Here is a 14719-nt window from a genome sequence, read left to right as displayed (position 1 = left end):
TTATAACGAGAGAGATCTTGAAGTCTGTCTCCATAAATCCCTCTGAGTTGCCGTGCAAGTTGATAGGGTTATTAAGACCACAGGACATTGGAGCAGAATTAGGCCATTCAGCCCATTGTGTCTGCTCCGCCATTCCATCATGGCTGATCCCGGATCACATTCAACCCCATACACCTGCCTTCTCACCATAACCTTTGAAGCCCTGACCAATCAGGAAATGATCAACTTCCGCCTTAAATATACCCACGGACTTGGCCTCCACCACAGTCTGTGGCAGAGCATTCCACAGATTTACTACTCTCTGGCTAAAAAAATACCTCCTTACCTCTGTTCTAAAAGGTCCCCCTCAATTTTGAGACGTGCCCTCTAGTTCTGGATACCCCAACCACAGGAAACATGCTCCCCACATCCACCCTATCTAGTCCTTTCAATATTCAATGAGATCCCCATGCATTCTTCTAAATTCCAGTGAGGACAGGCCCAAAGTTGACTAACGCTCCTCATATGTTAACCGTTTCATTCTCAGAATCATCCTCGTGAACCTCCTCTGGACTCTCTCCAATGACAACACATCCATTCTGAGATAATGCTCCAAGTGCAGCCTATCCAGTGTCGTATAAAGCCTCAGCATTATCTCCTTGCTTTTAAATACTTTTCCCTTTGAAATAAATGCCAATGTTGCATTTGCCTTCTTTACCACAGACTCAAGCTGTAAATTAACCTTCTGTGAGTCCTGCACAAGGACTCCTCTCCACCCCTACTATTTGAACCTTCTCCCCAGATAGATAATAGTCCACACTATTGTCCCTTTTCCAAAATGTATTATCGCACCTTTCCCAACACTGTATACAAACTGCCACTTTTTTGCCCATTCTTCCAATTTGTTTGAGTCCTGCTGCAATCGCATTGTTTCCTCAGCACTACCTACCCCTCCACCTATCTTCTTATCATCCACGAACTTTGCCTCAAAGCCATCAATTCCACTATGAAGAGTAGCACCCCCGAGTGTTGATCTTCATTAGTTCAGGGATTGTGTTCAAGAGGAGCAAGGTAATGCTGCAACTCTATAAAACCCTGATCAGACCACACTTGGTGTATTGCGTTCAGTTCTGGTCACCTCATTATAGGAAGTACATGGATGCTTCTGAGAGGGTGCAGAAGAGATTTATCAGGATGCTGCCTGGATTGGAGAGCAAGTCTAATGAAGATAGGTTAAGTGAGTTAGTGCTTTTCTCTTTGGAGCAGAGGAGGATGAGAGGCGACTTGATAGAGGTTACAAGATGTTAGAAGGTTACAAGATGTCAAGAGGACAGGCAGAGACTTTCCACCAAATGGCCAACTTGAGGGTGAATAATTTTAAGTATAGGGGGCCAGACTCTTAGATAGGCACATGGATAATAGATAAATGGAGGGGGACTATGTGGGATGGAGGAGTTAGATTGATCTCGTTATAGGTTAAAAAGTCAGCACAACATCATGGACTGAAAAGTCTGTAAGTGTTTTGTGTTCTATGACTGGGGTCGCTAACCTTTTTTGCACCGCGGACTGGTTTAATATTGACAATATCCTTGCAGACTGGCCGACCGGGGTGGGGGGTTGTCCAAGTAGGGTGAAACTCACCTCAACATGTCTTTTACACTTAGGGTTGCCAACCGTGCGCATGCGCATACGTGCCGATTTTTTCCCACAAATCAGTTTTGGCTTAATCTTCCCAACTACATTGTACATACATTATTTCTTCTTTATAAAGGCTGCGTATTTATCATATCATTCCTGCTTTTACCATATGTTAGTGTTATTTTCGGTTTTATGTGTTATTTGGAATGATTTGGTAGGTTTTTTTTTGGGTCTGGGAATGCTCAAAAATTTTCTCCATACAAGTTAATGGTAATTGCTTCTTCACTTTACGCCATTTCAACATGAGAGGTTTCATAGGAACGCTCTACCTTAGCGGGAAAAATATGGGACAAGGGCGGTCCCTTATGGGACAAACCAATTTAGCGCAATATACGGGATGTCCCAGCAAACACGGGACAGTTGGCAACCCTATGTTCAAGTTCAACAGTGCGTGACAGGGAACGAGGAAAGGTGCAGCTGACTCATATCGTTTCCTCGCGGCCCGGTGGTTGGGGACCGCTGTTCTGTGATATATACAATTATGAGAGGTATGGATGGAGCGGGCAGTTGTTTTCCCACAGTGGGTGAGGAGAGAGAAGGGAGGAAGGAGGTAGGTGTGGGGATGTGGGGTGGAGGGAGGAGTTAAAATGGGGCATGTAGCAATGGGGTGGGGGGGTGTCAGGGTGAGAAGGTGGGGAGTGAGGAGCGAGTTGCTGGAGGGAGTTAGAGGGAGGGGATATGGTGGCATGAGGGGATGACTGATAAAATGATCTGGTGAGGGGGTGAGGGACGGGGTGAGGGACGGGGTGAGAGGATGAGGGGGCAGGGTGAGAGGGTGAGGGACAGGGGAAGGGGTGAGGGACAGTGGAAGGAATTGAGGGATGGGGAGGAGTTGAGGAACAGGGTGTGGACAAGGGAAAGGGAGGAGTTGAGAGACGGGGAGAAGCTGAGGGTCGGGGGAAGCGTTGAGGGTCGGGGGAAGGATTTGAGGGTCAGGGGGTGGAAAGGGGGCAGGAGCAGCCAGTACTTACACATTGTGCAGGACACACCAGCCGCAGTGGGGGTCCCTGGAGCCCAGACACAGTTCACAGCTCTCATACTGCTCACAGCTCTCCACTGGCACACGACTCACCTACACAAGCAAGAAACACCAGTCGTCATTAACCCAACCATCACCATAGCAACCCTGTCATTCCACCCCCTTTCCCGGGTACAGGGGAGCTTCCGAAACCCTTCCCAACACATCACCCCACCCTCCAGGTGACTGACCTAATAGAACAGTACACACAAGAATAGGCCCTTGGTGTCCCACAGAACCTGTGATGACGGTTACCCCTACACAATGCTCAGGGTGTAGGTAGCAACCACTGCTCACAATCCCATTCACTGTTCCCTCTCTGGTTTATTGTTCCACCAACGCTGTCAGTTCAACACAACATCTCTCGTTACGGAAGTTCCTCCACACTAAGGAACCTTTGGCACCACCTCCTCACCCCTCAACCCTCTCCCCGTCCTTCCTTGCCTCTCACCCCCTCTCACCTCCATCCTCACCCCTCACCCCCTCCCTTCTCAACCCTCAACCCCTCCTTCCTCGTCCTTCATTCCCTCCCACTTCACCCCTCACCTCCACCTTCCTCAATCCACCCCTCCCTCGACTGTAAATCTCTCCCTCCACACTTCCACCTCATCAAGCCTCACCCCTCCCTCTCCAACCCTCAGTACCCCTCCTCAACCCCTTCCTCAATCCTCACCAGCTCCCTTCTCACTCCTCAGCCCGATCCTCCCCTTCCTCAGCTCCAGTCCCTCAATTCTCAACAGCTTCCTTCTCCTCCTCAGATCATCACCTCCTCAACCCTCTCCTCCTTCCTCAACCCTGATCTACTTCCTCCTCAACCCCTCCCTTCACACCTCCACCTCCTCAATCCTCACCCTCCTCAACCGCCAGTACCTCCCTCCTCACCACTTCCTCAATCGTCATCAGCTTCCTTCTCACTCAACCCTCTTCTCCTCCCTCCCATTTCCTCAACCCTCACCACTTCTCTCCTCAGTACAATGTCAATCCTCACCAGCTCCCTCCTCCCACCTCCCTTCTCACCCCAATCTCCTCAGCTCTCACCAGCTGCTTCCTCCATTCTCAATCTCCATCTCCACAAACCTCACCACCTCCCACCAATATCCTCCCACTCACTTCAATACTCAATACCTCCCTCCTACCTTCTCAACACTCAGCACCTCCTTCCTACCTCAACCCTCAGCACCTCCCTCCTCAATCCTCACCAGCTCCCTTCTTCCTCCTCAGCACCTCCTCAAACCTCAGCACCTCCCTACCACCTCCTCAACCCTCAGCATCTCCCTCAGCATCTCCTCAACACTCAGCACCTCCCTCCCACTGCCTCAACCCTCACCACGCCCCTCCCACAGTCTGAGGAGACGAGGTCAGCCCTTTTTGGAAATCCCTTCAACTCAGAGGGCGGTGACCTTTGCAATTCTCCACTCTCAATGTAGTGGCAGTCATTGTGTGCATCCAGGAGTAAGTGGGACAGATCACTAGGCTATTCTGGATCTCTAGAATACGAGGAGGTGGACCAACCATGGCCTTTATGAAATTAGAACTGGTTCACAGAGCCAGATGGCAGACTTCTGCCTCTGTTTCCCATGTTCTCAGAATTTTGTGGTGACTCCAAAGTAACTCTGTTCCACTTCCGAGGTCACTCCCCCCCCCCCCCCAAGGGCAAGACTATTCCATAAGTCTAACACAGACCGCAGTGGGTATGGTAACATCTCACCTACATTCAAAACTCATTGCTGGTTGACCATGAGGTGTGGCCCACCACGAGAACCCCATGACCACCATCTGCAGATTCAGAGTTCAAACTTCAAAGTAAATTTATAATCAAGCTACATAGATTAGATTATGAGGACACACAGTCCTCTTTTATTGTTATTTAGTAATGCATGCATTAAGAAATGATACAATATTCCTCCAGTATGTTATCACAGAAACACGGGACAGACAAAGACTGAAAAAACTAACAAAACCACATTATTATAACATATAGTTACAACAGTGCAACAATACCATAACTTGATGAAGAACAGGCCATGGCACAGCAAAAAAGTTCAAAGTCTCTCGAAAGTCCCACATCTCACGCAGACAGGAGAAGGAAGAAAACTCTCCCTGCCATGCCCGACCACAGACCGACTCTGAGTCGTCCGAAAACTTCGAGCTCTGATCAGCCCTCCGACACCGAGTACCGAGCACCATCTCTGCCGAACGCTTTGACCCCAGCCTCGGTCGCCAGCAGCAGGCAAAGCCGGGGATTTTGGGGCCTTCCCTCCGGAGATTCTCGATCGCACAGTAACAGCAGCAGTGAAGCGGCATTTCAGAAATTTCTCCAAATGTTCCTCTGTGCCTTCTCACGTCTGTCTCCATCAAATCAGAATTGTGCACGGCATCCTACTTACAAATACGATATCATTTCACCGGAGAACCATGCGCGCTGCGTCGCACCGCCATCTTCTCCTCCCACACCATATACAACCCTGAGGTTCATTTTACTGGGGCATACTCAGTAAGTCCAAGAACCATAATAGAATCAATGAAAGACCACACCCAACAGGGTGAACAACCAGCGTGCAAAAGACAAAAACTATGCAAATACAAAGAAAAAGGAAATAATAACAATAAATAAATAATCAAAATCAGGTTTAATATCACTGGCATATGTTGTGAAATTTGTTAACTTTGCAGCAGCAGTACAATGCTATACTTAATAAATATAGGAAAATGTATTACAGTAAATTAAAGTCAAATTAAATTATGGAAGTTAAAGCTAAAGTTAAATAAATAAAAATAGTGAGGTAATGTTCATGGGTTCAATTTCCATTTAGAAATCGGATGGCAGAGGGGAAGAAGCTGCTTCTGAATCACTGTGAGTGTGTGCCTTCAGGCTTCTGTACCTCTTTCCTGTTGGTAACAATGAGAAGAGGGCATGTCCTGGGTGATGGGGGTCCTTAATGATGGACGGTACCTTCCTGAGACACCGCTCCTTGAAGATGTCGTGGATACCGTGCAGGCTAGTATCCACGATGGAGCTGACTAATTTTACAACTTTCTGCAACTTACCTTGATCTTGTGCAGTTGCCACCCACAGACCAAATGGTGATACAGCCAGCCAGAATGCTCTCCAGGTACATCTGTAGAAAGTTTTGAGTGTTTTAGGTGACAGACCAAATCTGCTCAAACTCCAAATGAAATATAGCCGCTACCTTGCCTTCCTTATAGCTGCATCGATACGTTGGGACCAGGTTAGGTCCTCCGAGATACTGACACCCAGGAACTTGAAATTGCTCGCTCTCTCCACTTCTGATCCCTCTGAGGATTGGTTTGTGTTCCCTCATCTCAAGTCCATGTTAGCTCTTTGATCTTGCTAATTTGAGTGCAAGGTTGTCGCTACGACACCACTTAACCGGCTGGTATATCTCGCTCCTGTATGCCCTCTCATTGCCTTCTGAGATTCTGCCAACAACGGTTGTATCATCAGCAAATTTATAGATAGCATTTGAGCTGTGTCTAGCCACACATTCATGGGTGTAGAGAGAGTGGAGCAGTGGGCTAAGCACAAATCCCTGTGGTGCACCAGTGTTGATTGTCAACAAGGTGGAGATGATATTTCCAATCCACACAGACCGTGGGCTTCTGGTTAGGAAGTCGAGGATCCATTTGCAGAGGAGGTACAGAGGACCAGGTTCTGTAGTTTTTCAATCAGAACTGTAGGAACGATGGTGTTACACACTGAGCTATAGTCAATTAACAGCATCCTAACATTAGTATCTGTATTGTAATAAAAAATAAATAAATAAGCAATAAATACTGAGGTCATGAGATGAAGAGTCCTTGAAAGTGAGACCATAGGTGTGGGAACAGTTCAGTGATGGGGAGAGCGCAACAGACACAAAATGCGTGAGGAGCTCAGTGTAAAAAGTGTTGGAGGATATCTGGGGCAGCACGGTTAGCATAGCGGTTAACACAACATTGCCAGCGACAGGGGTTCAATTCCCGCGGCTGTCTGTAAGGGATTTGTACGTTCTTGGCATGATGGCAGGGGATTCCTCCGGGTGCCCCAGGTTCCTCTCACTTTCCAAGAAGACGAACAGCTTAGTAGGTTAATTGGTCACATGGGTGTAATATGGCAGTGTGGCGCTGTTGGGCTGGAGAGGCCCTGTTGCTGTGCGGTATCTCTAAATAAAAATAAAAATAATGAACGCAGCGGGCCAGGCTGCATCTATGGAGGGGAACACACATTTGATGTTTCAGATTGAGACCTTTCATCAGGACCCATGAAAAACCTGACCATACGTTTTATGGTATGCTACAAGAAATGCCAGCATTTATTACTCATCCCTAATCACCCTTCAGAAACCAGAGGAATTGCCAGAAACAACAGGACAGATGAAGCGCCTCAGCCCAAAATTCGACTACTTATTCATTTTTATTAATGCTGGCCCACTTGCAGTTCCTCCAGCATTTTCTGTGCTTTATTATGTCCCTCGATTTTTTTTTTAAAGATTAGCTTTATTTATCAAATGTACATTGAAATCTACAGTGAAACGTGTCATTGTGTCAATGACCAACATAGCCCAGCGTGCTGAGGGCAGCCCACAAATGTCACCGTGCTTCCAGCGCAACACAGCATGTCCACAACTTATGTCATACGTCTTTAGAATGTGGGAGGAAAAAGTAGTGGATGTGGCCTGGTCCATCACCGGAAAAGTCCTCCCAACCACTGAGCACATCTACATGAAGCAATGTTGCATCCATCATCAGGGACCCCCACTACCCCGGACATGCTCCCTTCTCGCTGCTACCATCGGGAAGAAGGTACAGGAGCTTTGGGACCCACGCCACCAGGTTCAGGGACAGCTAGTACCCCTCAATCACCAGGCTCTTGAACCAAAGGGGATAACAACAGACGACAGACAATAGGTGCAGGAGTAGGTCATTCAGCCCTTCGAGCTAGCACCACCATTCACTGTGATCATGGCTGATCATCCACAATCAGTACCCTTTTCCTGCCTTCTCCCCATATCCCTTGACTCCGCTATCTTTAAGAGCTCCATCTAACTCTTTCTTGAAAGAATCCAGAGAATTGGCCTCCACTGCCTTCTGAGGCAGAGCATTCCACAGATCCACAACCCTCTGTGTGAAAAAGTTTTTCCTCAACTCCGTTCTAAATGGCCTACCCCTTATTTGTAAACTGTGGCTCAACTCAACTTCACTCAACTTTACTTGCCCTATCATTGAAATGTTCCCACAATCAACAGACTCACTTTCAAGGACTCTTCCATCTCTTGTACTCAATATTATTTATTTATTACAATTACTTCTTTCTTTTTGTACTTGCACAGTTTGTTGTCTTCTGCGCAGTGGTTGAATGCCCAAGCTGGTGCGGTCATTCATTGATTCTGTTATGGTTATTACTCTATTATAGATTTATTGAATATGCCCGCAAGAAAATGATCTCGGGGTTGTATATGGTGATGTAAATCTAGTTTGATAATAAATTTACTTTGAACTTAGAAATCCATGTGGTCACAGGGAGAACAGCGGCAGGAATTGAACCCCAACTGTTGGCGCTGCAAAGCATTACACTATCTGCTACGTAACTGTGACACCCTACCCATTTACAGGCCTGCATGGTCACACCTCCGTCTGCCGCACTCCAGCGAATCATGCCCTCACCTGTCCAACCTCTCCCTACAACTCAGGCCCTCGAGTCACGGCAAGACCCTTTGCACACTTTCCAGCAAGTGGCACCTTTTCTACAACAGGACTCACTTTCAAAGATTCTTCCACTCACGTTCTTGATCCGGGGTTCCTAACCTTTTTTTATGCCGAGGGGTCTGTGAAACCCGGGTTGGGAACCCCTGTTCCAGATGCTTATTGCTTATATTTATTATTATTATTATTTCTATTTATTTTGTGTTTACACAGTCTGTATAGTTTGTTGTCTTCTACATACTGGTTGCCCACCCTGTTAGATGCAGCCTTTTATTGATTCTGTTGTGGTTATTGGATTTATTTAGTATGACCACAAGAAAATAAATCTCAGGGTTGTATATGGTGATATTATGTACTTTGATAATAATTTTACTATGCACTTTGTACTGCTGAACTTTGAACTGGATAAACAAAACTGTACACAATAATCTGGGAACACACATAAAAATTGCTGGTGAACGCAGCAGGCCAAGCAGCATCTATAGGAAGAGGTACAGTCGAATCTCTTATTATCCCTTCTTTCAGTTAGTCCTGACAAAGGGTCTCGGCCCAAAACGTTGACTGTACCTCTTCCTAGTGATGCTGCCTGGCCTGCTGCATTCACCAGCAATTTTTATGTGTGTTGCTTGAAATTCCAGCATCTGCAGATTTCCTCGTGTTTGCGACAATAATCTAGGCATCCTCACACAAAGCCAGGCACAGCTAACCACATAGAGTACTGTGCAAAAGTCATAGGCACATACCGGTAAGTCTAGGGTGCCTATGACTTTGGCACAGTACTGTAGTAACTTTAAGTTTTGTACTTTACTGCTGCTGCAAAATAAAAAGACAAATTTCATGACACATGGGAGTGGTGATAAACCTGATTCTGATCTGAGTCTCTATTGCAGACTGAGAGAGGGAAGGGGGCAGGGAGTGGGGAATCATGTTTGAGAAAAGGGGAAGGGAGACGGTAGGGAGCAGGAAGCACCAGAGAGACATCCTGTGATGATCAATAAACCAATTGTTTGGAATCAAATGATCTTGCCTGGTGTCTCAGGGTTGGGCATGTCTGCACCCACAATACCACACCCCCCCAAGCCTGGCACTCCTTCTCTGCCATCTGTCCCACCCCTTTCCCGCAAAGTTCTACCCTCACCTTTCCCAACGTCCTTTGCTCTCGGCAGATTTACAAACTCGCTCTCCACTCCACGTTGACAAATACAGTACTGAGCAAAAGTCTAAAGAACCCTAGCTATATATAACAGCAGTCAGACTGCAATTTGCAACCCAAATTCTAATACGGAATTTTCTTTAAAAAAATATTTCTTGATTTAAACACATTGATCAATATCACTGAAAATTACTTTAAATGCAAAGATAATCACAGTCATATTGTCAATACAACAAACTAAAAAGCAGAAAATATCTTTCAAATATTATGCAGAGGCTATTGGTGAACCTTGTTCAATAGTAAGTCTAAAATACACCCAAAGCTTTAAAAATAGTTCAATTTATGAGGTTACGCCAGAAAGGTTGTACTTCATTCTCAGAGTTTAAGAGCATCGCACGTCTGCTGGGAAAGACATTTTAAACTTGCTTCTTGAACCTTCTGCAGATGAGCAAAGTTTAATTTTATTTTTTTCTGTTTAGAGATGCAGGCAGAACAGGCCCTTCTGACCTAATGTGCCACACTGCCCAGCAGCCCACCTGCTGAACCCTCATCTAAATCACAGGGCAATTGACTTTCGACTCTGGAAACCAGGGCACCCAGAGGAAACCCAAGTGCTCATGGCAAGGACGTACAAACTTCTTACCAGCAGCGCTGGAATTGAACTTCAGTCTGCATCTGTAACAGCGTCGCACTAACCGCAGGGCTACCGTGGCAACCCATTTAAGTAAGAAAGATTTGCAATTATTAGAGCCACAATCGAATATGGAGCAGGATCAACGGGACAAATGGCCTGCTTCTGCTATATCTTACGGTCTTTTATAGTCTTACGGATGAATTTTAAATTTAAAGTCCCACCTTCAGCCACACAGGTCTGGCTGACGTTAGGCCAATGAGCCCAAGAGCCATGACCTCTGCGATTCACACTATCCATCACTCCCCCCCATCTCCCCCTCCTCCACCATCGACCATTTTCTTATTTCACCCTCCCCTCTGTTCATAGAGCTTTACAGCACAGAAACAAGCCTTTCAGCCCAAGATCGGAATCAGAAACAGGCTTATTATCACTGACATACACTCAGTGGCCACTTTATTAGGTACAGGAGATACCCAATAAAGTGACAACTGGGTGTCTTCTGCTGCTGCAGCCCATCCACTTCAAGATTCGACATGTTGTGCATTCAGACAATCTCTTCTGCAAAATACTGTTCAAACACGAATTTATTTGAGTTCCTGTCGCCTTCCTGTCAGTTTGAACCAGTCTGGCCATTCTCCTCCGACCTCTCTCATTAACAAGGCGTTTTCACCCACAGAACTGCCACTCACTGGATGTTTTTTGCTTTTCGCACCATTCTCTGCCTTAAAGATACCCAATGACTTGGTTTCATAGTTGCCAGTGGCAACAAATTCCACAGATTCACCACCCTCTAGCTAAAGAAATTCCTCCTCATCTCCATTCTAAATGAATGTCCCTCTTTTCTGAGGCTGAGTCCTCTGGTCCTAGACTCCCCCACCATAGGAAACTTCCCCTCCACATCATCTCTATTGAGGCCTTTCAACATTCGATAGATTTCAATGAAACCCCCCCCCCCACAATTCTTCTGAATTCCAGTGAGTACAGGCCCAGCGCCATCAATTGGTCCTCATTTCATAACCCTTTCATTCCTGAAATTAATCTCGTCAACCTCCTCTGAACCCTCTCCACTGTCAGCACATCCTTTCTTAAATAAGGGACCCAAAGATCAGAATCAGAATCAGATTTAATATCACCCCCCATATGTCGTCAAATTTATAGGAAGAGGTACAGTTGACGTTTTGGGCCGGGACCCTTTGTCAGGACTAACTGAAAGAAGAGATAGTAAGAGATCTCTTCTTTCAGTTAGTCCTGACGAAGGGTCCCAGCCCGAAATGTCGGCGGTACCTCTTCCTATAGATGCTGCCTGGCCTGCTGCATTCCACCAGTTTTGTGTGTGTGTTGCTTAAATTTCCAGCATCTGCAGATTTCCTCGTGTCGTGAAATTTATTAACTTTGTGGCAGCAGTACAATGCAATACATGATAAATATAGGGAAAAAACTGAATTACAATAAGTATAGATCTGTATATTAAACAGTTGTTAAAATAAGTAGTGCAAAAACAGGAATAAATTTTTTAAAGTATGAGGTGGTGTTCATGGGTTCAATGTCCATCCAGAAATCGGATGGCAAAGGGGAAGAAGCTGTTCCTGAATCACTGAGTGTGTGCCTTCAGGCTCCTGTACCTCCTTCCTGATGGTAGCAATGGGTTAATGGACTATAGTTTTTGACCAAGGTTTCTTTTGGGGGGCTTTTGCTATTGCTTGCATGGTGGAGGGGGGTGTGGGGGTAGAGCTCTGCTGGCACAAGTGAAGGGGAGGGGGACGGTTGATGCTTCTATGGCTGCTTATGCGTGGGAGGAGAAGGGGGTCTTAGGGGCTCTGACGTTTCTATCATTCATTGCATGGGATTTCTTGTTCCATGGATGTCTGTGAAGAGTAAAAATTTCAGGTTGTATACTGTATACATTCTCTGATATTACAGTGAAAATGAGTCTCAAGGTAATACTGTATATGGGGACACATACTTAATTTGACAATAAATTTACCTTGAACTTTGACACTTTTCTTCCTCAACACCCAAACTCTTACCACCTCTACCCCACCCCATCTCTATCCTCTCCCTCTGCACCTTCTGTCCCTTACTCTAATCCACAACCCTTTCGCCTCACACTGCCCCTTCAATCCCCATTCCTCCAATCCACCACTCTGTCCACTCTCCTTCCCTGCCTCTCTCTGCCGACACAATCCCTGAAAAAAGTTCAAGGTAACTGCATGACCTAAGGATGCTTATGTTACCATCTACTACCTTGAAATTTATTTTCTTACAGGGATTTACAGGAAAAAAGAAATACAACAGAATTTATGAAAATTAAACACGAACACAGACTGGTCGCCTACCTACAGGAAAGGTATCAATTTACCTTTTCTATGAGTCCATAAAAATTTTATAAAGAAGTTGCCAGGACTTGAGTTCCAAAATATAGGGAAAAGTAAAATAGGTTGGGACTCTATTCCCAAGATAGAACAATGAGGGGAGATTTGATATGGGTGTACAAAGTTATTAGGGTTATTGATAGGGTAAATGTAAGTGGGTTTTTTCCTCTGAAGTTGGATGAGACTAGAACTAAAGGTTATGGGTTAAGGGTGAAATATTTAAGGGGAAACTGAGGGGAGATCTTCTTCACTCAGAGGATGGTGAGTGTGTGGAACGAGCTGCCAGCTGAAATAGATGATGCGGGCTCAGTTTCAACATTTAAGAGAAATTTGGATAGGTACACGATTGGGAGGGGCCTGGAGGCCTATGGTCCAGGTGCAGGTCAACGGAACAAGGCAGAATAATGGTTCAGCACAGACTAGATGGGCCAAAGGACCTGTTTCTGTGCTGTAGTGTTCTATGACCCATTGTAGATGTAAGTCTATGTACAGTGTACAAAAGACAAAATGTACTAAGAAAAATAATACTGAGAACATGAGCAGTAGAGAGTCCCTGAACGCGAGTCTGTAGTTGATCGAATCAGATCAGCGTAGTGGTGAGTGAGGTTTTTAAAGATTAGCTTTATTTGTGACATGTACATCAAAACAGTGAAATGCATTATGTGCATCAAATGAAATCAGCGAGGGATGTGCTGGGCAGCCCACAAGTATCACCACGTGTCCGATGCCAACACAGCATGCCCACAACTTTCTAACCCTAAATGAATGACGCTGGGATGCAGGGGGAAACGGGAGCATTTGGGGGAAACTCAGGAGGAGGAATGTGCAAACTTCTTATAGACATCAGCAAGAAATGACCCCCATCTTACAGCTAGTGCTACCGTTCCCCCCAGGCAGGTAATCCACACCGGTTCAGGAGCCTGACGGTTGCATCCCGATCAGTCCCAGTCCCCTCCAACAACCGCCCACCTCTCTACCTGACCTCCTCCAGTCCCTCACACTGCCAGTGCACCTGTCACAGGGGCCAGGGCACAGAGCACCAGCATCTTGCATCTCCATCTGCAGACATCTTCATCAATCAGGCTCTGGACACAGGGCACTAGAACGGGTAGTGGCTCACACAGGCAGATGTTCAGTGTCACTGCTCTGAGAACGAGAGCTGGCAAGCTCGCTTCCCTTCTCCCCAACTGAGATGGAGGAAGGAAGGGGCCTGCAGAGCCAAGAGAGGGGAGGGAGGTTTACTGAACTTGTAAAAAAAAAATTAAAACATTCAGCCTCGGTCGCTAATCTCATCTTTTACTTCAGTATGAAATCATCAATCAGGTAGTTTAATAAGCCTGCAGATTGTGTGATTGACTCACAGGGCAAAGGCCACAGGCAAACTAATAAAACTCTGGTTTGGCCACATCTGCAGTATTGTGTACCATTCTGGTCACCCCACTATGGGAAGGAATTTGAGGCATCGGAGAGTGCACAGAATAGTTTTACCAGGATACTGACTGGTTTAGAGGGCAGGTGCTGTCACAAGAGGCTGGATAAACTATGGTTGTTTTCTCTGGAGTGGTGAAGGCTGAGGGGAGATCTGATAGAGGTTTATAAGATTATGACGGGCATTGATAGGAGTGGGCAGGGAGTATTTTTTCCCCAGGGTAGAGATGTCTAATACCAGAAGGCATGCACTGAAGGAGAGAGGGAGCAGGTTGTGAGGGCCAAGTTCTGTCCTCAGAAAGTGGTGGCTGCCTGGCATGGCAGTAGAAGCAAATACATTAGAGGCTTTTAAGAGATGTTTGGACAGGCACATGAATATAAAGAAGATGGAGGGATATACACATTGCGTAGGTAGGACAAATTAGGTTTGGGGGATTTTTGATTTACTTTGTAGCTGGTTCGGCACAATATTGTGGGCCAAAGAGCTTGTCTGTGTTCTAAGTTCTTAAGGACAGGGCTGAGGCTGCACCTGGACAGGTACATGGATAGGAACGATTTAGAGGGAAATGCGTTAACAATGCCCCGCTGACCCTCTTTTGCAACATTTATTTATTTATTTGGTTAGTTTTGTGATTTTTATGCATTGCACTGTACTGCTACCACAAAACAACTCATTTCACAACGTACGTCAGTGATGACAATAATCTGATACCGATTCTGATTCTGAGCTACAA

The 14719-nt window shown here is 46.0% G+C and overlaps 1 protein-coding gene across 9 annotated transcripts in view; it reads right to left on the bottom strand.

Moving 5' to 3' along the window:
* Positions 1–14719, bottom strand: part of LOC140210964 (plexin-A1-like) — a 464700-nt gene that overhangs the window by 238867 nt on the left and 211114 nt on the right. For all 9 annotated transcript variants that reach the window (XM_072280256.1, XM_072280262.1, XM_072280263.1 and 6 more), the window contains one exon: positions 2649–2749. In XM_072280256.1, coding sequence (XP_072136357.1) covers positions 2649–2749 — 101 coding nt within the window. The remainder of the gene's footprint in view (positions 1–2648; positions 2750–14719) is intronic.

Source organism: Mobula birostris, chromosome 16 (assembly GCF_030028105.1).
Source record: "Mobula birostris isolate sMobBir1 chromosome 16, sMobBir1.hap1, whole genome shotgun sequence".
In the NCBI taxonomy this organism is placed as follows: Eukaryota; Metazoa; Chordata; class Chondrichthyes; order Myliobatiformes; family Myliobatidae; genus Mobula; species Mobula birostris.
The sequence above is the reverse complement of the archived record's forward strand: the minus strand, read 5'-3'. Positions and strand labels throughout refer to the sequence as shown.